This window comes from Barbus barbus (genome assembly GCF_936440315.1).
Source record: "Barbus barbus genome assembly, chromosome: 10".
NCBI lineage: Eukaryota > Metazoa > Chordata > Actinopteri > Cypriniformes > Cyprinidae > Barbus > Barbus barbus.
Window position 1 is genome coordinate 14,638,767 of NC_136738.1, and position 27,438 is coordinate 14,666,204.

At 35.3% G+C, this 27,438-nt stretch overlaps 1 protein-coding gene across 3 annotated transcripts; it reads right to left on the bottom strand.

The window, feature by feature from the left end:
- Positions 1-309: 309 nt before the first annotated feature.
- LOC306875789 (uncharacterized protein) lies at positions 310-27,438 on the bottom strand. Of its 3 annotated transcripts, none has more exons than XM_079426525.1 (19): positions 27,170-27,438; positions 12,019-12,123; positions 10,962-11,095; positions 10,842-10,882; positions 10,651-10,694; positions 10,416-10,438; positions 10,255-10,301; positions 9,964-10,037; positions 9,766-9,794; positions 9,589-9,620; positions 9,352-9,425; positions 8,748-8,776; positions 8,597-8,628; positions 8,453-8,481; positions 5,604-5,694; positions 5,348-5,503; positions 3,809-4,135; positions 1,652-1,723; positions 310-1,446 (listed from the first exon to the last, which is right to left on the bottom strand). In XM_079426525.1, the coding sequence occupies exons 1-19, from the start codon at positions 27,293-27,295 to the stop codon at positions 1,370-1,372; spliced, it is 1,542 nt and encodes a 513-aa protein (XP_079282651.1). In that variant the 5' UTR covers positions 27,296-27,438; the 3' UTR covers positions 310-1,369. The 3 variants fall into 3 exon arrangements, with proteins under 3 accessions (XP_079282651.1, XP_079282652.1, XP_079282653.1); XM_079426526.1 differs by having other exon boundaries at positions 9,358-9,425; positions 27,170-27,427; XM_079426527.1 differs by having other exon boundaries at positions 3,809-3,988; positions 27,170-27,427.

Here is a 27,438-nt window from a genome sequence, read left to right on the forward strand (position 1 = left end):
CAACCTAAAGGGTATTTAACTTAAAATTTCAATTATGTTTATTGTTGCTATTTTGGTCTTTCTTTTCCAATAATGGCAAACGCCCTTTTAGTGTAGGCCTACTTCAGTCATGTTTCACTTTAATGTAGATGGATAACTTTTTTATGGAAGTGGTGATCAAAACCAAAGAGGAAGCATGATTATTTTGAAGAATTACATTCCTCTCCGATTGGTGGGCACACAGGGATTGGTAAAACACGTGCTGCCATCTGTGCCAGATTTTACTGGTATGGCGTGTGTTGACATTGAAAATTGGGTATGTGTTATTTTATGTCAAGTCAAGTCAAGTTGAGCTTTATTGTCATTCTGCTACATGTGTGGACATATAGTGAAACGAAAGGTCGTGTCTCGCAGGACCACGGTGCTACATGTTAAACATAAGATAAACATACAACAATGCAAGTATAAGAAAAAAAAAAACAATAGAGCATCCGACTATAGACAAAAATAGACCATCTGACTATACATATAGGCTACTATATATACTATAAGTACTATACCTAGTTGCCTAGACATACACAAACTGAGACTGTACAAGAACTTTACATATATACTGTACATGAATATGTATGTACAATACATGTATTCATTTTAGTTTATGTGTCAGCACATATATGTATGTTTGTTTGTATGTATATAATTATTTCTGATAGTACAATAGTTATATCATTACGTCATCGCGAATGACGTCATTACGTTAGGGCGTAAAAGAACCGATGATCCGATTTTTTGAACCGGTTCGTTAAAACGAACGGTCCGAAAGAACCGGACTTCCCATCACTACACTTTACAAATCTGAAATACGACGGAAATGTTTTGGTGAGTCTCTAGAAGCTGGTCATGTGTCTGCTGCCACCTAGTGTCCATATTAGGAATAAACTGTTTTTTTTTCTTCTCTCTGATGAAGACACACTAAAAGCTTTGACTAGCCCTTCAGGCACGTTTGTGGTTGACCGGAAGCCTGAACAAACGCAGGTGACGCGAGTCTCACTTCCCCCAGTCAACAGAAAAATATACACAGCAATTCTGTGTAAAACAGACACATACTGCACCCTTTAAAAGTGTCAAAAGCTATGTTTTAAAATACAATATGTTTCTAACAGTTGCAACTGTTTTATTTACAAAATGAGAACAGAAGAATGATCATATCAAAATGGCATATGCAGACATATTTCATGATATTTCTGTCACTCACTGGCATACTGTAAACCCCCATTTAAAGAAAAAGACGTATGCAAACCGCAGAAATTGTCTGGACTTATAAAATAAATATTGCAAAAAATCATTGCTAAACATAATAAAACATCTTAATTCTGTTAGATTGTTTATATTAAACATCTAGTACAGCTTTGGCACCCCTCAGTGCTGCTTTTTTCCTCTGCAAATCCTGTTCCTGTTTCTTCAGGTCTGGAAACACAAAGAACAAAGTCATTCTCATGAAACACTGCCATTTAAGTCCCCATAAAACTTTCTAATATGCGATTCATTACAAGGCACAAAAATGTACTAATTTATCCATTCAAATGATAAGTATATAAATTCAAAACTTACTGTTAAAGGGTTGAAATAATGTAACGCTTTAGATTTAGGTGGTTACAATCAATTACTGTACCTTGTTCCAGCTGAGTAATAATGCAAGGCAGCCGTCCAGATGCCCCCAATACTTTGAGCGCAACATCATAGTCTGTGGAATATTTCATAGCTTTCAGTCGTATAAACAAAAACCCAGCATTTTATTGAGGGTTAAAAAACATACAGGGATATTTCAAGTTCAATACAAGTCATGATCAGCTGATAGTGTTTGTGACAATATAACAGTATAATGACTAACACATTAAAAAAAAAATACTTTTTACTTAAAGGCAAAAATCACAGTTAGAATGAGAAACAGTATTTTAACGTTTGTGTATTGGCCTCTGTCACTTTCATCTTGAGATATTCACTGCAACTCAGACTGTTTTTAAAGAAGGGACAAGTCAAAGTGAATGTTTTTGATAGCAAGATTATGCCACAATTGCTGTCGACTGAGCTTAAAGATGAAGTTTATAATATTTTTGGTAAAAATATCTTCTCTCAACCTATTTTATTGTTCATTGACTAGTATAAGTATTCCATTAATGGGTTTATCGCCCCAAAAAACATTTAGTGTGGTCCTCTCAAAGTCGTCAGTGTCTTTCCAGGTCAACCTATAGCAAGAGTTTGGACTGTAGCTACTTTAGCAGACAAAGCAAGAGGCTTTATAGCCAGTGTGTGGGACCAGCGCTGACACGTTACATGGGAATAGAAATTTAGATTGGTTTGTTACCAGCAAGCCAAAATTTAAAAAGACTTGCCTAAATACACAGAAACAGACAACCAGGGGCCTGTACCATGATGGTGGCTGAACAAACTCAGAGTTGACAAAACCAAACCACTCCAGTCTGGGTTTGCTGGTACCATGATGCTGATCATCAACATTCTTTGTCAACTCAGGCTTTGATCCTGAGTTTGTGGAGCATGTGCACATGAATGTGTGCACTCATTTGCTAAAGGTTAAGAAATAAAAGAATATGAGGAACTTAAACGCATTTACACTGAAGAAAGTACTTGTCCATGAATGAGGACAAATAACAGAAATGATCTTGCTCTATCAGTGCAGTCTCAAGTGAAACTTGTGAAGTTAGTTTAATATATAGTGATAGAGACTCGAACTTGTAAGTTCACATATAGTGACTTTTAAAGCGTAATCTATTGTTCTACAGCTTATTAATTTATTAAATAGGATCTGTATAAATATTCATTTAAAACAAAAGCTTTATAAAAATTGTTAAACTAATGGATTAAAAATAATAATAATTAAATAAATCATATAAATCTTATAAAATGTAGTTATCATTAAAGCCGGACAATTTTGTTGTAATTTTTTTTTTGGTACTATATAGTTACCTTTATTTTGGAGAAAGACAAACTGGAGACTTTTTTTGCATCAGACATGTGTTACTTTGCTCAGATCTGATTGGTCCAATTTCAGTTTAAGATCTCTTATCCAGAACATAACCTGCCCCAGAGCAGGTTAGCTGTGGAGCGTAAGTTACTATGGCAATGAACGCCGCTAAAAGCCAAGCCACTTCCATGGTACCTAAAACCCAGGATTGATGCAAACTAAACTGAAGCTTACCTGGCTAGCCAGCTAATCCAGCTTCATGGTACAGTGCCATGGTAAGAGAAGGGCAAACATTGAAACCCAAACACTGAACCATATTCCTCCATCTTGTAAAAGCATTACCAATGAAGACGTTGAACTAGCTGAAGTTTCTAAACTCCAGTTTTTGCCACTTTACTGTCAATCCCAGATAAAATAAGTTCAGTCATGACTACTCTCTGAGAGTTTAGCATGGTAATGTACATGACAATGCATTTGCTACAGCAGATACATCCACAAACATAGCAGATCTATACAGGAGGAGCTGGGGAAGGTGGAGGGTTTCTGAAGCGCACTGCAGCTGCTACAGCAAACACTAGCCAAGTATTTGAATGTTAAGCAGCGAGCTCATTGGCTGCTGATGCAAAAAGATAATGATGTCATTATGCGCCATCTAGAGTTTCATGACAGAACTTTGGCTATGTAGCTATGATATGAATAATTGTACGGGTTTGAGGTTGTTTGATAACATGCTTTATTTTTGTAATTCCACTATGTGACACTAGTAGAGCAGAAGCCGCTTCACCTTTAACTTGTATTGAACCCTCAATATTTCACAAAACTGGTTTGAATCAAGGCAGTTCTCACCTTGGTGGCTGGCTTTCTGTGACTGGACTCTTTCTCCTAGACTGCTCAGCTGAGACACAAGCTCTGAGAAGATGTCTTTAGTCCACCCGGCCTCATTACATCTGGTCCAAAAAATGGTGGCACTGGGCTCAGATTTCACTGTGGAACCCACATCAGAAGCATCTGCTGCAGCGAGACGACCTGGTGATGAAGAAACTCCTGTCGGAGGACGAGCTACTGGTAGCTGCTCAGATTTGAAGTGAGATGCTGAGATTGTTTGTACTGAGGATATTAACACTGCTGGAACGTCTGCAGTGGGGCTTGAATACTGAGGTGACCCGGCCTGACCTGAGGGATCACAGGCGAAATAGTCCAGGGTAGGCATAGACAGAGAGCGAATTATACAGTGACCATAGAGTATTTTTTAAAATAATTTTAAATCGGGCTATCAAGAGATTAATTTGTAAAAATCTAATTAATTACATAATGTGCTGATTAATCAATCAAATTAATCTCAAATTAGTGAGATTAATTCATTAACATGCACATCATGTGCCGATTAATTAAAGGTAGTTATTATTAAAGAAAATGGTTATCATTGTTAATTTAGAAAAAACACTGAATAGACATTATAAAAAAATACAAATATTACAACATTACATTACAAATAAACGTAGCTTTAGAAAGAAATATTTTAATTCAACATACAAAAATACAAATAAATAGTGAAATATGAAATTATTTTAATAAAGAAACAATACGTGAGTCATTCAATCATTCATTCAGAAATGAAGACTTCCGTTATGAATGACTCACTGATTCACTTGATTCGTTTAAAAATGTGGATTCATTAATGAAACCCCTCTGTGTGTTGATCAGAGATGCACAAGAGGGCTTTATTTTCGTTGGCGAAATTACTGACAATGTGTCTAAAATTTAATTTTTCTCACCTTTACCTTATCTTCATATTTTAGGTAAAAACTTATGTAATCTATTTTTGTATTTCTACCAGTCAATGATAATTCTGAAAGAAAGCACACAGTGTTTGTTATAGTAACACATGCAACACACATCTGACTGACAAAACAGCGCGCTTGTATTTCAGAGTTGCTATTAATGTTATGGTTATTTTAGCGATTAGTTTGCTCCGTAAATTAAGTTCAACAGCATTACGCTGAAGAGCAGAAGCCGCTTCACCTTTAACTTGTATTGAAAACTTTGTATTGTAAACTTTATCACTCGACTGAATCTACACATGCATTTTAGGTGTTCTTGCTCCATCTTTGATAGAGCGCTGTAGTGTATTCTTCAACCGCTCAGTTAATATCAATACAACCCATTTCAGGGGCTGCCAAAATTAAATTTTAAAATCAGTCAGGACTATAGAAATGCATATTAATATTTACAAGGAATTCTCCATATTATGCGTAGGCTAGCCTATTTCTATGTGACCCCCCCCCCCTACATCTAGATTTGATGTCCATCAAGCCTTCTTTAAGGGGGTCAGACCCCCCCAAACCCCACCGCTAATTTGCACCCTGGACATAGAGTAAATGTTACCTGGTGAGACAGGCTCAGTGGATGGAGCTCTGGGCGGTGGAGAAGTTCTGTTTGTGGATGGTGTTTCCTTATGTTCAGAGGCAGTGACAGACTCAGGTGAGGTAAAAAAAGCAGCTGGGACTGCGCCAGCAGGTGAATAAGGATTTAGACTGTGCTCTGAAACACAGAGATATAGTGTGTGTGTTTTAATAGATTTAATTACACAGATTTACGCGTTATTGAAATGACAGCAGCAGGACAATAGTGATGAACACACCTGATTCTGCTGAGGGTCCAGAGTCCAAAATAACTCTACAGGGACTAGTGACATGGTACGTTTTTGATGGCAACAAACTCTGAGACTCATCCTGAGACAAAGAGAGAGAACAATGTAAGCAAGTACACTGCTAGCTGCAGGCGAGTTATAAGAATGACTGAGTATAGGGGTGAGTAAAATACACCATTCAAAAGGTTTGGTCAGAAAGGATTTTTTTTGGAAAGAAATTAATTATTTTATTCAGCAAGGATGCATCAAACTGAACAAAAAAAAACAAAACAGGAAAGACAACAAAAGATTTCTATTTCAAATACATGCTGAAGACTGGAATAATGGCTGCTGAAAATTCAATTTTGCCCTCAGAAGAATAAATTACATTATAATATCTATTACAATAGCAAACAGTTATCTTAAATTGTAATAATATTTTGCAATTAACAACAATAAACAGTTTATTAAAAAATGTGTTTTTATAAAAAAAACAAAAACATTTTTATTGGGGTTTTTTTATGCTTTTGGTGTCAATTTTACCCAAGAGGTCTGGTTAATTTGTTTATCTGCATTTAATGTTGCTGGCTTGACAGTTTGTTATAATTCCTAGCTATGGAAAAGTTTTGGAGCTTTGTTTCATTTATATCATTTATTTATCATCCTCAAGCCTTGGATCTTTCTAGCCATGTATCAGACTGATATGTATGTAGCAAACTGAAGTGCCATTGGCCCTTGTGTTGTGTTTTTGTTGTCATTTTTGACATGAAAATATCAGTAAATACCTCTGCTTGTTTACGGTGTGACATAAGTCACACCGTAAGAGAAAATGGCGCAAATCAAACGATCCGTCGGACCTGAGTAGGTATCAGTCTTTGCTTTCATCTTTCTCTACTGAAGTCCACACTGCCAAATCCTCACATTTCCACAACAAGATCACCAGCGCTCCAGACATGCGTAATCTCTTCAGAACATTTAATTCTCTCCTCTGTCCCCCTCCTCCACCTCCCACCACTTTGATAACCGCTGATGACTTTGCCTCTTTTTTCACAGACAAAACTAGAACAATCAGCAACCAGTTCTCAACTCCGCAGGACCTCCGATCAACCACATCCACCGCTCTAGCTCCCATCTTCTCCTTCTGTCCCCTCACCGAGGCAGAAGTATCCAAACTTCTCCTCTCCAGCCATCCTACAACATGTCCTCTCGACCCGATCCCCTCACATCTTCTCCAAACAATCTCTCCCACACTCTTACCGGCACTCACACACATTATCAACACATCTCTCCTCACAGGCATCTTCCCCACAGCATTCAAGCAGGCTCGGGTAACCCCACTGATCAAAAAACCTACATTAAATGCTTCTCTTTTAGATAACTACAGACCTGTCTCTCTCCTTCCATTCATAGGGAAAACACTCGAACGAGCTGTCTTCAACCAGCTCTCGCGGTTTCTTTCACAGAACAACAAGCTGGATGCTAAACAGTCAGGTTTCAGGAGTGGCCATTCAACAGAGACTGCGCTACTCTCAGTCACTGAAGCCCTGCGAACTGCAAAGGCTGATTCCAAATCGTCAGTCCTCATTCTGCTGGATCTCTCTGCTGCTTTTGACACTGTCAATCATCAGATTCTCCTGTCTACACTCTCTTCACTGGGCATCACTGGAATTCCACTTCGCTGGTTTGAATCCTATCTCACCGGTAGATCCTTCAGGGTGACCTGGGGAGGGGAGGTATCCAAACCACATCAACTGATCACTGGAGTTCCTCAGGGATCGGTTCTTGGACCCCTCCTCTTCTCCACGTACACTACATCGCTGGGTCCCATCATACATGCACATGGCTTCTCCTATCACTGCTACGCCGATGACACGCAGCTCTATCTCTCTTTTCAACCAGATGACCCAACGGTAGCTGCACGGATCTCAGGCTGCCTGGCGGACATCTCGGCATGGATGAAAGAACATCACCTACAGCTCAACCTGGCAAAGACGGAAATTCTGGTCTTCCCTGCCACCCCGACTCTACGGCATGACTTCACGATTCAGTTCGGCTCATCAGTGATTACCCCATCAACTTCGGTCAGAAATCTTGGTGTAATCTTTGATGACCAGCTGACCTTCAAAGAGCACATTGCAAAGACTGCTCGTTCCTGCAGGTTTGCACTACACAACATCAGAAAGATCAGGCCCTTTCTGACAGAGCATGCTGCGCAACTTCTTGTCCAGGCCCTGGTTGTTTCTAGACTGGACTACTGCAATGCTCTTCTGGCTGGTCTGCCATCAAACACAATCAAACCTCTACAAATGATGGCAGCTCGCATCCAGTTCAAGTCACTGATGCTTGCGTACAGATCTACCACAGGCTCTGCACCCTCCTACTTCCACTCACTATTACGAACCTACATCCCCTCCAGAAGTTTGAGATCTGCTAGTGAGCGAAGCCTCGTGGTACCATCACAGAGAGGCTCAAAATCATTCTCCAGAACATTCTCGTTCACCATTCCTGGCTGGTGGAATAATCTTCCCACCCCTATCCGGAACGCCGGATCTCTGGCAATCTTCAAGCAACAACTGAAAACTCATCTCTTTCGGCAGTACTTGACTTCATCCTTAACTTAAAAAAAAAAAAAAAAAAAAAAAAAAACCTTTCCCTCTATCTTTCTCTCCACCTACTAGCTTGTACTTATTTGAACAATGACTGAGACTTGGTGTTACGAGCACTTCCTCTGTCTGACTGCCTCTTCAAGATGAATCGCTTTTTGTATTCCCCAATTGTAAGTCGCATTGGATAAAAGCGTCTGCCAAATGACTAAATGTAAATGTAAATAAGTGTGATGTGTTGTGTACAGAGAGACTCACTGAATCAATGTCGGTGTCATCGTCAGCTTCTGAAAATAATGAGATTTCTTTACAGTAAGGAATGATAAATGATACTTCTCGTTACATATATATATATATATATTTTTTTTTTTTTTTTTTTCAAAAATACAAACACATTTGTACCTGTAGTTGGTGGATTGAGTTTTTCACATGGCCTGCAGACAAAGGAAAACAAAAGGTTTCTTTACATAACTTTACTATTGTAAGTTTTTGCCAAAATACCATGGTACATTATGGTATTTTTGTATTTGTATTGCTTTCATCCTAAGCATACCTTGTTTTTTTAGGCACAGGAGTGGACCGCTATTAAAAGTGAACAGAGAAACACTTCATTGCTACAATTTTACTACCAAATGTTTTTAAGATTCATTTAAAATATTTAAGGGTTAATTCACACAAAAATGCTTTTTTTTGCATTCTTTCACCCTCATGTCTTTCTAAACCTGACTTTCTTCAGTGGAACTAAATAAAACTATTTAAAAAAATGTCTACGATATTTTGTCTATATTAAAGGTCAATGTGGTCAAGTCTTGCTTTGAATTCTGACAAGACCATATCTGTTTATTGATACAGTATAATTTGTTCCTTAACATAATACAAGAAAAATGATCATCTGTGAATACAATTCTGTAGCCCCTCATCTCTGAGATGAGGCCCAATAAAAACATTCATTTTAATTTTTTAAATTAAGTTACATTAATTAGAAATTAAAAAGTTAAACCAAATTAAAATTTATGTTATGAAGTGATATTTAGTGATAATAGTACAGAACAATTTTAGTCTATTTTCTAGATGGTGATGATGACAGTACTGAGGAAAACATCAAGTGTCTTCCCGTAGAGGAAAGTGTGTGTGTGTGTGTGTGTGTGCGTTCTGACCCTGACATGCAATTCTCCTGGATTGTCTGCTGGGATTGGACAAGCCTTCTGAGCAGACGTTAAATTTAATGAACCTAAACAAACACAAATGCATTTCATACTAGAAACTCCTCTGTACAGATGGACTCAATAAGATATTAGTATAATCAGATTAGCTTTTGAAAATCACGGGACTTTGTTTCTTTACAGTAAGAAATTAAAAATGACCCTTTACTTTCACACAGAGTTCATTTGTACCTGTGGTTGATGGACTGGGCTCTGCACAGGGCCTGTAAATAGACAAAGAAACTTGTTTAAGGCACTCGGACAAGAATTTGTGACAGTACAACAACAGTCTTAATCACATCTCATCCTAGAACATGTTTCAGGCTGGATACTTTCTGTGGAAAAGATACTTTCTAAAGTTCAGCATACCTTTTACTTTCAGGATCAGGAGTTGATGGCTATTGAAATTAAAAAGAGAAAAATTACAATATTACTAACAAGTTTTAAAATAGCCATGTCTTTGCTAAAAGTTGTGAATTTGCAGTTTGATTTAAATGTTAACAAGATGATGTATAATTGGAGACATTCACATGATGCATCAAGACAGATTAATTCATGAAAACTCACATTGTTCTGATTTGGAGGTGTACGTTCCTCTATATCTGACTCTACTGGAGCATATATAGTTTCAATTTCATCATCTATAAAAATTATAACAGTCCAGTGTTATTAACGTTTTACATTTACATTGCAATATTAACATCAACATGCCAAAAACAAGCTATTATTCTCATGTTGACAAATAAACACAAAGATCTTTTGTAAACACAAAGTTACTTTTTGTAACTGAACTGGGTTATTGAGTATTACTGCAGTACTGTCTAATATAAAGCTATGATACACTGTAATAACAATTACCAAATGACACGGTCTTCTTCTTTTTGGACAAACTCACATCTGATGACCTAAAAAAGTGCAAACACAAGATCATCTGAAATAATCACACTGTAATTAATAATGTGACAATGTTCTGTGATTAATCCAGTTCTGACGAGGATGCACACACACTGCACACTTACCCCGTAGATGAATCCGAATCTCTCTATTAATAAATGAAGAAAAAGGAATGACAGGAAATTGCATACATAATTTCACATTGTAATCTAAATTATTGTCATATTTGTATGTCTTTATTTCAGAATTGTGCAGTGATGTTTTAAGATGAACAGTAATGTGGTTAGGTAAAAGTGTATGTGTTCATGAAGAGGCTGTAAGTGTGTGTGTGTGTGTGTGTGTGTGTGTGGGCATGCTGACCCTGTCAGGCCTTTTCATGTTAGGCCTCCGACCGTCTGGCAAGCCTTGTAAACAAAAACACAGACTCAGAAAATTTGACCATAATTCTCACATTAACATTTCACATTTTCACACAAGTTTCATTGACACAAATAAAATAAAATATATATTTTTTTACATAGGATATCTGAATTTAAAATTGAAACACTTACATATTTTGGGGGATTCTGGATCATGTAATTTACAGAACAGTCTAAAAGGAAATTAATTTGGTTCATTTCAAAACATCTAAAACATAAAACATAAATTGAAAAAAGATTCTTTCATCTTACTTATAACTGCCTTTAGTACTGTCTTCAAGGGCTCTGGCACGATCCTCGATGGCGCAGGGATAATGGTACGATCGCTTACAGCGTTTTACATCACATCCTGCTGTTGCACCATTTTGTTTACAGTGGTGGCAAGGCTAGAAATAAACACACAGCAGTTAATGCATTCACAGAGAAACAACACTAGAATATGATGACCGTTTGGTCACAATTTACATTTATTGTACAGAAATATTCCTGTTAAAGTATAATGTTATACTATGCTGAACAATACAAATTACCATTGCAATGAAAATTATTCAAATTTTGATAATGTGGTAAAAGTGATAATGTCAGTATACATATACATTTAGTCCATGAATGTGTTGAAGTTGAGTAGCAATAGATGGCCAGATCAAAAGAGCTCTCACAAAAGCTACAGAGAAGAAATTATTCTATTACATAAGAAAGTCTATGGCTACAAGAAGATCTTCAAAACACTAGAGACAAATTCTCAGAGACACAGCTTATTCATAAGTTTAAAATGCGTGGTGCCAGAAAACCTTTGAAGATGTTGAAGAAAAGCCCAATATCATCAAGGGGAATAAAAGGTTTGATCAGAGCAACTGAGAAAAACCCTTAATTTACTAACAAAGTCTTTGAAGATGACCGTAGAATGTAAAGCTGAAGATGTAAAGCGCACTGACTACCCAGAAAAGCGCTATATAAATGTAAGGAATTATTATTATTATGACATGAAGAAAGGTGGAAACAACATTTAAATGCAGAGTATAAGAAAAACACTAGACAAGCATGACATGAGCAACTTTACATGTACTGTACAGAATGTATACCTGTGGAACATGCCACATAAAATGCCCCTAATACACTTATATTTTACACTTAAGCTGCAGTTTATTAATATGTATTGTAGTTCATCATTAAAATATTGTGTATGGACACTGTTATGTTATGTAAAGTATTAAACAATATTTTGAGAAAAATATTAACCAGTTAAAATTAATTATAACGTTTTAGAGGCAGTTAATGTGTGTGCATATGCTTTTGTAATGATATTTACTAGTCTTTTTCCTCTCTTCAGCTCTTTCTTTACATCTTCTACATCAAAACCAAACAGGTCGTCATAGGTGGGCGAAATCTTGCAGTAGATCCCTGATGCAAACAACTGAGGACACAATAAAATAAGAATTAAAAGTTATACAGTCATGGCCAAAAATATCGGCAACCTTGGTAAATATCATAAAAGAAGGCTGTGAAAATTAATCTGCATTGTTAATCCTTTGATCTTTTTTTTTTTAAATCACAAAAATCTAACCTTTCATTGGATAATAATAATTTAAAATGGGGGGAAATATCATTATGAAATAAACATTTTTCTCAAATACACGTTGGACACAATTTCAGGCACCCCTAGAAATTCTTATGAGTAAAATATCTCTGAAGTATATTTCCATTCATATTCACAATTTTGAGCACTCCAGGGTGATTATGAACATGAAATTATCCAGCCATGGCTTTCTGTTTCATATAAATATAAATAGGAGGGAAAACAAAGCCCAAATTCCCTTAATCATCCATCACAATGAGAAAAGCCAAAGAATATATTTCTGATGTGCAGCAAAATATAATTGAGCTTCACAAATTAGTGAAGTGGCTTTAAGAAAAGAGCTAGAGCAGTGAAAATTCCCCTTTCCACCATCAGGGCAATAATTAATAATTTCCAATCAACATAAAATGTTAAGAGGACGTGCGTCTATATCGTCCTGATGCATGATGAGAAGGAGAGTCTGAGTGGCTAAAGACTCTCCAAGGACCACAGCTGGAGAATTGCAGAAAATAGTTGAGTCTCGGGGTCAGAAAACCTTTAAAAAAAATTGTCAAACAGCACCTACATCACCACATGTTGTTTGGGAGAGTTTCAAGAAAAATTCTCCTAGCTCATCCAAAAACAAACTCCAGCTATTCAGTTATCAGACACGACTGGAACTTCAAATGGGACTGACTTTATGGTCAGATGAAACCAAAAAATGAGCTTTTTAGCAGCAAACACTCAAGATGGGTTTGGTGAACACAGGGATAAAAAGTACCCCATGTGTACAATGAAATATACTGCTGCATTTTTGATGTTGTGGGCCTGTGTTTCTGCTGGAGGTCCTGGACATCTTGTTCAGACACATGGCATCATGGATTCTATCAAATAACAACAGATAAAAAAATGAATGACTCTGAGTCTGTTAGAAATCTTATAATGGGCCATGTTTGGATCTTCCAACCATACAATAATCCAAACACAAAACCAAGCTTCTGCTGGCCATTCCAGTCCTCTGACCTGAACCCTGTAGAAAATGAGTGAGGTGAACTGAAGAGAAGAAGCACCGTCATGGAGCTGCGAATCTAAAGGATCTGGAGTGATTCTGGATTAAGGAACGGTCTCTGATCTCTAACCTCATCAGGCATTAGGAAAAAATTTAGAGCTGTTAAACTGGCAAATGAAGGTTTCAAAAAGTATTGAATAAAAGGGTGCCGTTAATTGTGGCCAATGTGTATTAGAGAAAAACATTTATTTCATAATGATATTTCCCCCCCCATTTAAAATTCTTATTATCCAATGAAAGGTTAGATATTTGTGAATTTTTTAAATAAAAGATGAAAAGGATTAACAATGCAGATTAATTTTCACAGCCTTCTTTGATCATATCCAGCCGGCACATGACCGACCTTCAACGTTGAAATATGGTTGAAATAAGGTCAGTTGTTGTTTCAATGTTGAAACTACGTTGAAATAATGTTTAATGCTAAATGGTTGAAAAAGGGTAATAAAACACTTATAAATCAACTTTGATTTTTTACAAGATCTATGTTGAATCACTTAATGTATGTACAGAATAAATAATTTATGCCTTTTAAATTATTATTAAGATCATTATTATTATTTTATTATCATTTTACATTTTCATCATGAAACCTTCTGGTATAAATATTATCAACAACAATAAAACTAAACCCATTGCGCTGCCTTACCACGCTGAAACAATTCCTATTGGTTATTTAAATTTTTTTGCTTTGATCATGATTGGTTAATCTGTCTGTCATTCATGAAACTGGCCAATGAAACTGTGCGCGCCATTTTATGTTTGAAAATATGACCGTTATCCTGACCGTCTTTCTGAGTGAGGTGAGGTCGCTGTGAGTGAGAGAGCTGCTGCGCAATAAAACTGCTAGGTCGTTCCCGAATTATTTTATAATTTTTGCCTATTATGACCGTGTGTTGTTGTTAACGCGAAGGTCCGGAAATTTGTTTCAGTTGTCGTTGTGCCGAATTGTGAGGACACGTCGCGAGGTTGTTACGACGATTTTCAGAGGAAAGCTAGCCAGAGAAAGAGGGAGAGCACGAAAGAGGTCGGGGGCGTGTGACCAAAAATTTCACAAATATACACAAGGTTAACGATCGAGTTAAATACATTATGTCAGTGCTTGGAGAATTGTAATTGCACAGTTTGTTGAATTAACTTGTTAACGCAAGATTTTTTAATGCTTTCCAGCATTTTTGTCGCGGAGGCCTACTTTTACAGTTGTCGACTGAGGCCTAACGTTACTCGTGCTGTGTCATTTTGTGCTTTTGCGGTTGCTACGACGACTTTCAGGGAGAAGACATTATACGTGTACACACAGATTAAAAATTTCAGCAAACAAAAGTTTAACGTTACTTGAGCTAATTTTTTCCATTTAACAGTGGTCGTCATTACTGTCCATTCAGTGTAATATCGCGAGATTTGAAGCGAGACTAAGAAAAGAGCACAAACGAAAGTGGTCTGCGAGGGAGATGTGTATAATAATTTTTTTTAACAGTCTATGGTATAAACGGAGGTCGGAGCCAGCTGCAAATGGGTGGGCCAGCCGCAGGTGGGTGGGACTTAAGCTGCAAGTGGGCTGTACAAACCAACAGAAGATTTTGATTGGTTTGCTTAATGTGTAGGTTGTAGTATCGGTTCACACTCCTGGTGGCGGTAGTGTGCAAATTGTTTTGCGATCCGTCAAATAAACGAAGAAGATGACTTTCAGCGGTGGCACGGTGGATGAGTGGAAGAGGTGTGTGTGATGTACTTTTTTTTTGTTTTGTTTTGTAAAAAGTATTACAAGCTGTGAAAAGTGCATTTTCTTGGTGGCTTTTGTACAACGTTTTCTTAGTACCACACACAGCTTACACTCTGTAATGTGCCTGACAATATCTTTGTTTATTTCTACATACAACAAAATTGCTCTCCAAGTTATGGATACCGAAGACCATAAGCAGGTAATGTAATTACATGCCATTGTAATTTTGGTAACACTTTCTATGAAGCCCATATTTATAATACATTATAAGGGTATTTTTAAGGCATTATAATGAATGCATAATGCATTATTTTAAAAAAACAACAACAACCTTATAATATGTTATATCATCTTGTGAATATAAGAACAGTTTTAAATGATAAGTTTAGTATTATATTAGTATTAGTATTATAATATTTACTTATTAGTGGTTATAGCTTTTAAGAGTATGATGATTTATAACACACAGTGAACACGTTGCATCATCTTAAGTTACAATGGATCATATTTCTCATAGTTATAATGTATTATAAGTCTCATATCTTGACACCTTTCTTATGCTACTTTACCTAAAGCTATCAATGACCACTTATAGGTATAGTAATAATAATAGTATTTTTTTCTCTCAAAAAGCCATAAGATCAGATATCAGATCAGATCGCTTTTAACTATTTCTAGTTTAATATCAGTTTGATTATTTTGATGGTACCTTTTAGACAGCTGTTTAGTAACTCTACAACTACATGTCAACTAGCAGTCATTGGAGTATAGTAGTATGTTGTCTGCTAAATATATGCTAACACTTTATTTTGATGGTTCCCCAACAGACAAACTGACTATCTAAGCAACTTTATGAGTACGTCAACATTCTACCAACCCTAACTTTAACCTAAACCTACTAATACTAGTTGACATGAGAGTTGCAAAGTTGCATATAGTCAATAGACAAGGGGGACATCAAAATAAAATGTAACCTAACATTGTTTTTTTTGTTTTTTTTTCTGTTGAAATTAACTAGCTCACATAAAAATTAATATTAGTCTCACAGGGAACAAATAACACTTGACACCTGACCACTTACTTTACTTTACTTTACTTTTGTCATTTAGCAGACGCTTTTGTCCAAAGCGACTTACAAATAAGAAAAAGTAACTAAAACTAAAAAGTTACAACTCTATAAATACTATCTACCCACATATTTAAGAAAATAAAGAAATTAAATCAAATTAACACATGCATATAACAACAACATTTCAATAATAAACATATCAATGAAAAAATTAAATAAAAAGCTACTACTATCCCTTGCCGGTGTCCCTGCCCGGTGGAGTCGCACGGTAGAGTCGATGGTCTTTACACTCTTTGGTCTTCACACTAGGAGGGCTTCACACGACGACTGCCGCGACCGCTGTAGTAAGATACTGTGCAGATCTTAAATAATGTCAAGATATATAGTCCATTATCAGTGTAAAAGTAGATTTAATATAGTGTTCATTGTGTTATAAATAATTATCATCTTAAAAGTTATATGTACAAATGTGTAAGCATTATAATGTATTAAAATTGACAATATAACATATTATAAGGTTGTTTATAATGCATTATGCATTCATTATAATGCCTTACGAATACCCTTATAATGTATTATAAATATGGGCTTCATAGAAAGTGTTACCGTAATTATTTTTTTTACATTTTGGACTGCACTGATTTATAAAGTGTAAATGTCTTAAACGTTTGTAAATAGATAGCTGTTTTTATACAGTCTATGATAGATACACTGTAAAAAGTGAACAGTTGGATCAACTTTAAAATCTTTTTTTTTTTAAATACTTCAATTGGTAACACCTAAAAAAAATGCTTGTTTTTTTTCAACAACTTATTACAAATAAAGGTAATAAATTAAGTTGAAAAAAACAATTATTAGATGTTACCAATTGAAGTATTATTTTTTTTTAAGTTGATCCAACTGTTCACTTTTTACAGTGTAATTTTCTAAATAATAAGGTACATTTTCAAAAGTATTAGAACACATCTCCTAACCTCCTAATCCACAATGTAATAATATATTTAAAACATAGTTTAAATAACCTTTTTTTTTTATTTAATACTACTAATAATCAATAATCAGTTTTGTGTAAATTAATGGTGAATAAACTAGCATTTTATGTGGTGGTTTTTAAAAGGAATACTTCATATAAAAATAGTAATAAAGACTAATTTTCTTGGCCTAATGTTGTCACTTAAAATTTCTGGACACCATTAACTTGCATAGCATAGACCTACAGAGCTGAGAAATTATTCTTGAAATATTTGTACATGTTCAACAAGAGAATAAAGTCATGCATATCTTGGATGGCATGGGGAGAATGTTTTAAATTCGGTTTAACCCTAATGCTCATTGTGCTTCTTGTTATGTTTAGGTTATGTTAGGAAGGGCAAAGCGAGGCGAGCTCTGTGGAATTTACTCAGAAGCAATGCATCCTGGATTGTACAGTGTCCACTGCATGCAAGTCTATTGTGCTGAATGAATAATTGTACATAATTTGAGTCATCAGAAATAAAATCATTTACCCACCCTGAGATTTCAGATTAATACATTGATTTGTGTAACATGTTCAGAAGAACATTAGTCTGTCATTTGCTGTAATTTGATTTTAAAAAAATATGAAAAATAAAAATGTGCAGTATAGGCAAATGGTAAATACATTTTCTTAACAGTACTCAACATTTTCTTTATGTATCACACATTTACCTCCAAAGTGCAATTGCATCTCACTTTAATGTTCCTTAAAAGGCTACTGTAGAAGAATTGTAGAAGTAAAATGTAATAACCAGAAATATGCTTAAATTACTACAGTTAAAGGACTTAAAATGACACCATCACGAAGCATGGTAAAAGGTGTAAAGACATGATTTCAATTTTGACAGTGAATGGTATTGAATACAAATAATAATGACAAAACTAAGAATAAGACATAATTTCATCGTTAACAGTGAATGGTATTGGACAAACACAATGACAAAACTATGAATTTCAGTTTAAACTAGATAAAAAAGTTTGTCGAGACAAACTTTAAGTTGGCTTGAGAAAGTCGGACCAGAAAGTTTAAAAGAGTTTGAAAAGTTTAAAAAAGTTAAAGAAGTTTAAGTTTTAAAAGTTTTTAGTTTGACGCTTTTCAGTCTGAAATAGTTTGAAGATTAACATAGTTTGAAAAGCTTAAAGTTTGATAGATAGATAGATAGAAATAGTCAGATAGATGGATAGATAGATAGATAGATAGAAATAGTCAGATGGATAGATAGATAGATAGATAGATAGATAGAAATAGTCAGATAGATAGGTAGATAGAAATAGTCAGATAGATAGATAGATGATAGATAGATAGAAATAGTCAGATAGATAGATGGATAGATAGATAGATTAGAAATATTAGATGAGTTTGAATGGGTTAGAAATAGTACATAGAAGGGAAGTCTGATTGAGTCTAATGGGCTTCAGTGTGTTTAGATTTGAATTTTGACAGTTGGAGTTTGAATAGTCTTGGCTCATCTGAACATTCCGTCAATGTAAGTCTATGGGATTTTTATGATTTTTAATCTTTATTTTTATGAAAACCGTAAGTCTGATCAGTTAGAAAAGATATAGCACGCTAAGTGAGATCAGTTTTAAGAGTTGGTCTGAGTTTGGAGTCTGTAGAGTTAAATCTCTAGGAGGAGTAGCAGTCAGAAATTTAGTCTCAGAAGAATAATAATAAGTTTAAATAGGATTTCAGTAAGTTGGCTTTCTCAAGCCAACTTAACTACTATGAAAATGTGTTCTATTTATATCATTCTAAACTACCGTGAAATCCTGTCTACTTGCAGCATAAGCTCCTCCCACTTGCTGTTCTCAAACTCCTCCTACTTGCTGTTCTTGGCGTAAGCTCCTCCCACTTGCAGGTCACCGGGCTGCAGCGATCACTACATGCTGCGAGGGCGCGGGATCAAAAAGGTAAGTGATTTCACAAATATACGCAAGGTCATGAGTTAAACGCATTATGACAGTGCTTGAAGAATTGTAATTGCACAATTTGTTGAATTAATTTATTAACTCGATATTCAGGTAATGCTTTTCCACATTTGTGTCGCGGAGGCCTAACTTACTCGTGCTGCTTCAGTGTGGTTTTGTGCTTTTGCGGTTGACGACGACTTTCAGGGAGAAGACATTATACGTGTACACACAGATTCAAAATTTCAGCAAACAAAACTTGAGCTAATTTTTCAGTTTAACAGTCGCCGTCATTACTGAATGGACGAAATGGAAAAAAAATCCTATCGAGTTTTTTATTTATATATATATATATATATATATATGAAAGAAATATTATTCTTTTTCATGTTAGTTTTACTGTTTTGCAAGTTGTCTGATAATAAATAATAGTTTAATTAGACTCAAGTTGGGCGATATGCTCTATTTTCATAACGTCCTATCGTCAGAATTATTTAATCTTTAACAACTATAGAGACATCAGAAGCAGTGGTAAATTCCAGAAAATAACCTATTCATTGCCATTTAAAGTGAAATTACTGAACCTACACATAGTCTGATAAAAATACTAATTTTACAAGAAAATTACAAGTGGCATTTAGAGGCCTCTGCATCTGAACTCTTAATATATATACAGTGTTTCCCACAGGATTGTGTGATACTTGTGGTGGCAAGTAAGGTCATATTTGCATATTTATTATGTCATTGCATCAATTTTGCGTTCAGACTAGTTTTGGTTCTTAAGATCTGTTGTACTATATGAGCTGTCACATACTGTAATATAACTGAATGCCCAATAAAGCTGTTCACATTATATTTTCTGTTGTAATACATAAAACAAGTATAAATGGTAAACACGACCCATTAATATAGGCTACATTGTGTTAACCAGGAATCACTCCTACTATACTCAAATCCTGATTTATAGGCTATAATCGTGGCATTGTCTGATAAAATATATATATACATCTAACTCAGGTCCGGTCTGTGTTTATCGTGTGTAGTGCTTGATGTCCTACGGGAAGGGAATTAAAGAGCAGCAGATCGTCTGCATCGAACAGGACCAAACCCAAATCCAGGAGCAGAGCTGCGCTCATCTCAAGCCTCCCAGAACACAGAAGACCTGTCGGCCGGACCCTGCCCCTCATGGAGAGCGGTATGTGACGTCACTTCTTGCAATCCGCTTTTGCATCATTATTATTATTATCAATAAACGAACACAAAGTACTCCTACACAAGGTACTAAAAATGCCAAGAATTAAAAAAAAAAAATTACATTTGTCAATAATTCTATTTTTATTAGTAAATTAACAAACAATACTCCTACATTAGATATTTTTATACAATATGTGCCATTACATAATTCCTTATTGTAATTTATTTGGTATTTTATTTGAAACAAAATATTAAAGGTAATTAATATAATTATTTTATTATATTATATTATTTTATTTTTAATAAAGTCATGCACTATTCCTACATAAGATTCTTTATTCGTGGGTTCCAAAAACGTCACTTTGTGTCCGATGTGACAACGCGCACAGCACATCTCTGAGATTTAATAGATAATATTAATATATTGAAATAATAAATTACCTTTTACTACCATTTCCCACACTGATCCCTGGGTGTGATTCTATTTTTAGGATAGCAAGTGTAACGGTTAGACCGTCCTGATTGCTTATAAATTTAAAACTGACATCAGCTCAAAGCTCTTTTTAGTTAATGATAGTGTAACAAGATAATGTTGTTAGCTAATATTAGCACAGTTTATAATAAATCAGTCTTTCTGGACAAATTTTGAATTTCGAACATAGCCACTCGATGAAGGCTTTAAAGGATTAGTTCACTTTTAAAAAAACTTTTGCTGATAATTTACTGACCCCCATGTCATCCAAGATGTGCATGTCTTTCTTTCTTCAGTCGAAAAGAAATTAAGGTTTTTGATGAAAACATTTCTCCATATAATGGACTTCAATGGGCCCCAAACGGTTCAAGGTCCAAATGACAGTTTCAGTGCAGCTTCAAAGGGCTTTAAACGATACCAGACGATGAATAAGGGTCTTATCTAGCGAAACGATCGGTCATTTCAAAAATAAATAAAGTTTAAGTTTTATAAGCACAAATGCTTGCCTTGCTCTGTTCTGTGATGCGCGTTCGTGACGTCATGTTATACGCAATTACGTTGAAAAGGTCACGGTTGATCCTGCACTGTTCCCCAACCAGCTGCTGACTCAAATGTCTCTTTGCACATGTACAGTATTTGTGAAGCATTCGTATAGTTTGTATTTTTTATCTTCTATTTTTTAGTTTGTATAGAGTAATATTTATGTGAAGCATTCGTATAGTTGTATTTTTTATCCTTTATTCTTTTAGTTTGTATAGGGTAAATACCTATATATATATATATATATATATATATATATATATATATATATATATATATATATATATATATATATATATATATAGTATACTTATAGTTAAATCTGTTAGTAGTGTATAGGTTTATAGTGTTTTTTTTACTTCATTGTTGTATGACTGTATTTATGTAGCACCGTGGTCCTGCGAGACACGACATTTCGTTCCACTGTATGTCCCCCACATGTAGCGGAATGACAATAGAACTTGAACTTGAACTTGATGTAGGCGGAAGTACCCAGTCAGTGTTTACAAATGTGCGGAAGGAGGACCATATACACATATTCAAATGTCTTTGTGTCAGTTTATCATTTAAAATGCCCATTTCGTGTGCGTATCCTGGGTGTTTTAATATTAAAAAGCCTAAAAGAAAATTTTCAGGAATTTTACAGGAATTTTTTACTTTTCATAGTGAATTTTATTGGCAGCTTGCAATCTTTGTGCATTACCGCCATCTACTGGATTGAGGTGTGATCACATTGGGAAGTCATAAATAAATGTATATATAAAAAAAAAAAAAAATGAGATCAGAGCCCAAGCTTCAGCTAGCGCTGCGTGTTCAGCTCCTCCAGCTTCAACCTCAGCTCAAACCTCCAGAGAAAAAAAAAAAAAGAATAATTATCGCGCTGTACTTGGATATCAACACTGATTATATTACAACTGTGCATTTTGTAAACGGCGTCTGACTTTGTTTGCACGTTCAACTTTCAACTTCAAACACTGACTCGGTACTTCCGCCTACGTCAACTGTGACCTTTTCAACGTAATTGCGTATTACATGACGTCACGAACGCGCATCACAGAACAGAGCAAGGCGAGCATTTGTGCTTATAAAACTTTTTAATTTATTTTTGAAATGACCGATCGTTTCGCTAGATAAGACCCTTATTCATCGTCTGGTATCGTTTAAAGCCCTTAGAAGCTGCACTGAAACTGTCATTTGGACCTTGAACCGTTTGGGGCCCATTGAAGTCCATTATATGGAGAAATGTTTTCAGAAATGAAATCAAAAACCTTCATTTCTTTTCGACTGAAGAAACAAAGACAAGGGCTGCGTCCGAAATCGCATACTAGTTGTGTAGGTACTGCATTTGAATTCAAACATACTTCTCGACCGTTAAAAAAGTACGTTCTATATAGTATGAATGAGGGTAGTATGAATGGAATTGGGACGTACTACATCCGCCATGTTCATGTTGTCACGTGTCGTCACAACAGCGCCAAAATTTAAAGAGCCCACTCTTCAGCAATGTTGCTCATAATTCTTACCGCTTTCATCGCCGTTTTAACATTGATTGGATCAACAGCTCAGAGGAGGCATAGGTTGGCTTCTCGCAGATCATGCCTTCGTCCACAGCTTATAAAATATTTATCAAATAATGCAAGTATAATCACCAATTTAGCTTGCAAGTTTTACCTCAGAATAAAAAGACACGTCTATGAACACCGTGACAAAGGCTGATTTGGAGCAACGAAATAAAGTAATTTATTGTTATGAATGAATACATATAAAAATACACAGGACAAACAAAAGACACATGAATCAATGAATAAACTTGAATGAATGCATACACATACATACATATAGAGAGAGAGAATGAATAGAAACAAAAACCTTTTACAGCCGATTCACGAAGTAATCTCATCGATTTACAACGTTTAAACTTTAATAAATCAGCAGTTTACTTTGATTATTTTAAACAAGTGCAGTTTAACCACAATAAACAACGTTTGTCCCTGAGGTACTTGCACTTGAAAACAGCCGCGTCGCCGCCTTCCGCCATTTTTCGAATATGACGCCTCCTCTCCCGTGGCCTCATGGGATAGTAAAGTGTCCATCGTATGCCTACTACAGAATTCGGGCGGAAGTAGTAGGTCATCCGGGTACTTCTCGCCTACTGTTTTTCGAATACTATGAATTCGGACATACTACTCGCCTTGCATACTGTTTTTCGCATACTATATAGTAGGGAAGTATGCGATTTCGGACGCAGCCATGGACATCTTGGATGACATGGGGGTGAGTAAATTATCAGCAAAAGTTTTTTTAAAAGTGAACTAATCCTTTTAAGAGCTTGAAGAATCCTCTGCCGGCTGGTCACTCCTGCTTCACAGCGAGTGAGACTCAGTGATTCCCTTCTCCGTCCGCGATTTGATTTCAGCAAATCAGTTTTGGTAAATGCACAACGTGATTACTGATCATGAGCCCAACATCCAGCAAGCCAAGAAAACATGCAATCTACCTGAGGGAAGACATCTAGTATATTCTTAAACATGGATTTCATTATTGAAGCAAATAAGAGCTGAACAACCCATTGATATTTGTGTTGGAGTGTCATTTGGATTACCACTAATTAACACATTATTATTAACAATTTCCTCAAGTCATTTTATTGGTCATGTAACAAGTTTTAATGGAAGTAAAATTTTGTTTTTAGGCCTCGTAGTGTTTTTTTTTTATGCAAAATATTTGTGCATATTTCTTTTTGTCACCTAATTGACCTTATGCACGGAACGTTCTGATTTAGTTCTGCAGTAGTATAAGCCAGCTCAAAAACGTCTTGTTACTTACTTTAATAACTTGAGTATTGCACTTTAGTACACTTTTTAAGGATCTGTACTTTGAGTATTATTTTTTCTGGAAACTTATGACTTTTAACGTCACTACATCTGAAAGATAAATATTGTACTTTCCACTCCACTACATTTCTATCAAAGTAGAAAGTCGTTCCTATGTAGGCAGCTTTGAAAGTTATTGGGGAATTTTTTTTGTTCGTTTGTTTGTTTTTGATAGCATATTAGTAATGACTCTAATCAGGTTACATAAAGTGATTTTCCCAGCATTTTTATTTTTTATTTTTAACACTGACCAAATGGTATGTATTTGGAACAATTAAATTATAAAAAGTTAATATTGTGGTATTAGACACACTATTGTCTGATTTTGCAAAATTGTGTAAACAAAAATATTACCTCTAAAGCCACAGAAGAACTGTTGTGCGTCTCCCAACAAAACACAATAGGTGTTTGACTTGAAGCAGTACTGTACAGACATGTATGATGTATAATGTGCGAGAATGACTGAGCTGACTTATCGAAAACAGGGAAGCTACAGTGCATAAGGTCAATTGTGATCCTAATAGGGATGCGCGGTATACCGATACTGGAAAAATACCGGTATATATTATATTTCAAACGGTACGATATCATAATTTTGCTCAATTCGGTATTTCCTACGCTGCTGTTGCAAAATGCACCTGTAGGTGGCAGTGCTTCCCAAATTGCTGCACAACTGGTAAATGTGACAACAGAACAACGCGATGGATCAAACAGATGAAACTCAGCGCACCCAAAATTAATAAATAAAGAGAACAGTAGAAGTGAAATATGGCATTACTTTGGAAACAAAACAGATGACAAAGGTGAAGGAACTGGCCTTACTGCACCTGTATGCAAGCGTTGCTATAGGCCTAAATCATGTTGCCACAGGAACACATCAAATCTTTTTAAGCATTTGTCGCTTGCTCATCCTGATCATTTCAGAGAATTAAGAGATCGATAGGTAAGTGGATCATTCATAAATTCAGATTTAATTTGAACTTTTATTTACAACTGATCAACACACAGATACAGTAAGCTCAAATGTGCATGTGAGACACGCTAGAACCACTGAAGTTTTGGTCACGTAATACATGCACTTGCATTTCATACAATCAAATTTTAATTGGATATGAATTGAGCAAGAGTTTTGCTATATTAATTTTAGTATCAATGATAAGAAGGGCATGTTTCTGACGCGCTGCCGACCGCTAATATGAAGCAAGTGAGAGAGTGAGATTTATATTTAATGCTTTTTCTTTGGTTGAGTCTGAAATCTGAAAGCAATCTGAGAGAGAGAGAAATAATAACGTGATTTTGAATATTACTTTGACTGTTAGAATAACACTTTACAATAAAGCAACATTTGTTGCATCAATTGCACAACTTCAGTGCTATTTTTTTTCTTCAAACTTCTTCAAAATGAAACCTATGTTTCCGGTAGGTTTTATGGTTTTTTTAGGAGACATTTAGTTTGCACTGTGTTTGCACTGAAAAGAAAAGATTTGAATATATTTTCATCTTATTACTTCAGTTAGCCTATTTTTTTTTCTCTCCAACATCAAAATGTAACCTATGTTCCCTGTAGGTTTTTTGTTACAGTTTGATACAAAGGTATTAACATATGAATCTGTTTTTATTATTATTAATTCACTTATCTTTTGAGGCTGGTTATTTGTTACCTATGTTATCGATTTAGTATCGATACCAAGGTACTACATTCTGGTATCGTACCGAAGCCAAAATTATGGTATCGAGCCATCCCTAGATCCTAATAACTTTTACATCCTTAAAAGCATTTCCATAAATGTATAGCAATTTTGTTGATCTGGGCTGTTTTTTTTATTTTTCTCTTTAGATGCAGTCATCAATGAACACAACACAACAAGTACTAAAGTAATGGAGACCATGTCCAAATATTTAAAATATGCACCAGAGAGGATGGGTGGTGGTGGCCCTAAGAAGACTCTTCCTTGAAGACAATTTTTTTTTTTTTTTTTTTAAATGACTGTTGCTAGAAAAATGTAAAGTTCTACAAATGACTTCTTACTAGTTCTACAAACTTTCCTTACTTTTACTTGGATTCCTTTTCACTTAATTGTTGAGATTTTAGAATGTTAAGAAATGTGTACATATGTTGGTCACAAGTTTGGAAATGGTAAGATTTTGGTGTTTGTCAGTGTTATGGTTTATGTATTTTTGGTCAAACAGACTTGAGCAAGTTCCCAAACTATATTTATAATTATATAGTGTGAATCTTTGCAGTGTGTATGAAACTAGAATGAAAAGCTTTTTCCCTCTGCATTCTGATCTGATCATTAAACCCTTAAGAAAGTGCTTTGTTGTTGAGTGAGAATTTTATCAAGAAATTCTGTGAAAGTGTAAATGTACACTCAGAAATATATTTGTATATTTAAATTCTAAGAAAATTATTTTTCCATTTGGTGTAATTCACGTTTTTCTTTAGAAAATGAAGCATCTCATCCCTGCACTGCAGATTTATGGACATTTAATTTTTTTGTTTTATGCCATCCGATTGCAAATCATGTACAGCGAGTTTTATTAGTTAATAAAAACACAAAATATGCACCGAAAATCATAGTTTACATCTCAGTGTTGACGTTTAACATTTAAGCTAAACTGCAATATTAACAATTTCCAAAGTGAATGCTTGCTTGGACATTTAACTATCGACCATTGAAAGGTACGCCGTTGAAATATATTTACCAAGGGTGCCGATATTTTTGGCCATGAGTCATGACTGTATATTGAAATAACATTTACATGTATTTACTTAGCAGATTAGGGAACACATCAAGCAATTCATCTTAAAGAGGTAAATAGACACATGAAGTGTTCGTAATACCAAGTTTCAAGCACAAGCATTGTTCAAATATGTAGGCTAAAAGCTAGACAGGGAATAATTAATGAAAAGTCAATGCAAAGTTGTTTTTTCATTTCAAATTCTACATTGACTTGTCTAGTTTAAGGTGAAACACATATTAGCCTAACCTAAGTCAGCGAACAGCATTAATAACCAAAGGAAGCAATATGAAAACATACTTACCAAACAGTTTTGATGTGCGGAGATGTTGCCTTTTGAGGAGAGAGGGCCTGTGATTTCAGTTTCGTCTGATTTCTCGCAAAGTGCACAAATAATTTTATTCTGAAACTGAAATTGATCCGATCCCATGTTGAGCTCTGCTTGTTGACATTCAACGACGATTCACGTTTTCATTGCAATGTTTCTTTCAGTGGCATTGACTTTCGTTTTCATTTTATTGCGCAGAAAGGCGGGTCATTTAGTGATGTTCGGTTCTTGAACGAATCGTTCTT

What these genes read in the sequence shown, in the direction of transcription:
- LOC306875789 (XM_079426525.1), bottom strand. Translation starts at nt 27,295, where the DNA reads ATGGGATCGGATCAATTTCAGTTTCAGAATAAAATTATTTGTGCACTT. An exon ending in TGAAGAGAGGAAAAAGACTA is followed by an intron (nt 11,096 to 12,018) that starts GTAAATATCATT and finishes GTTTATTTCTAG; the next exon opens with CCTTGCCACCACTGTAAACA. An exon ending in ACATGAAAAGGCCTGACAGG is followed by an intron (nt 10,439 to 10,650) that starts GTCAGCATGCCC and finishes ATTTATTAATAG; the next exon opens with AGAGATTCGGATTCATCTAC.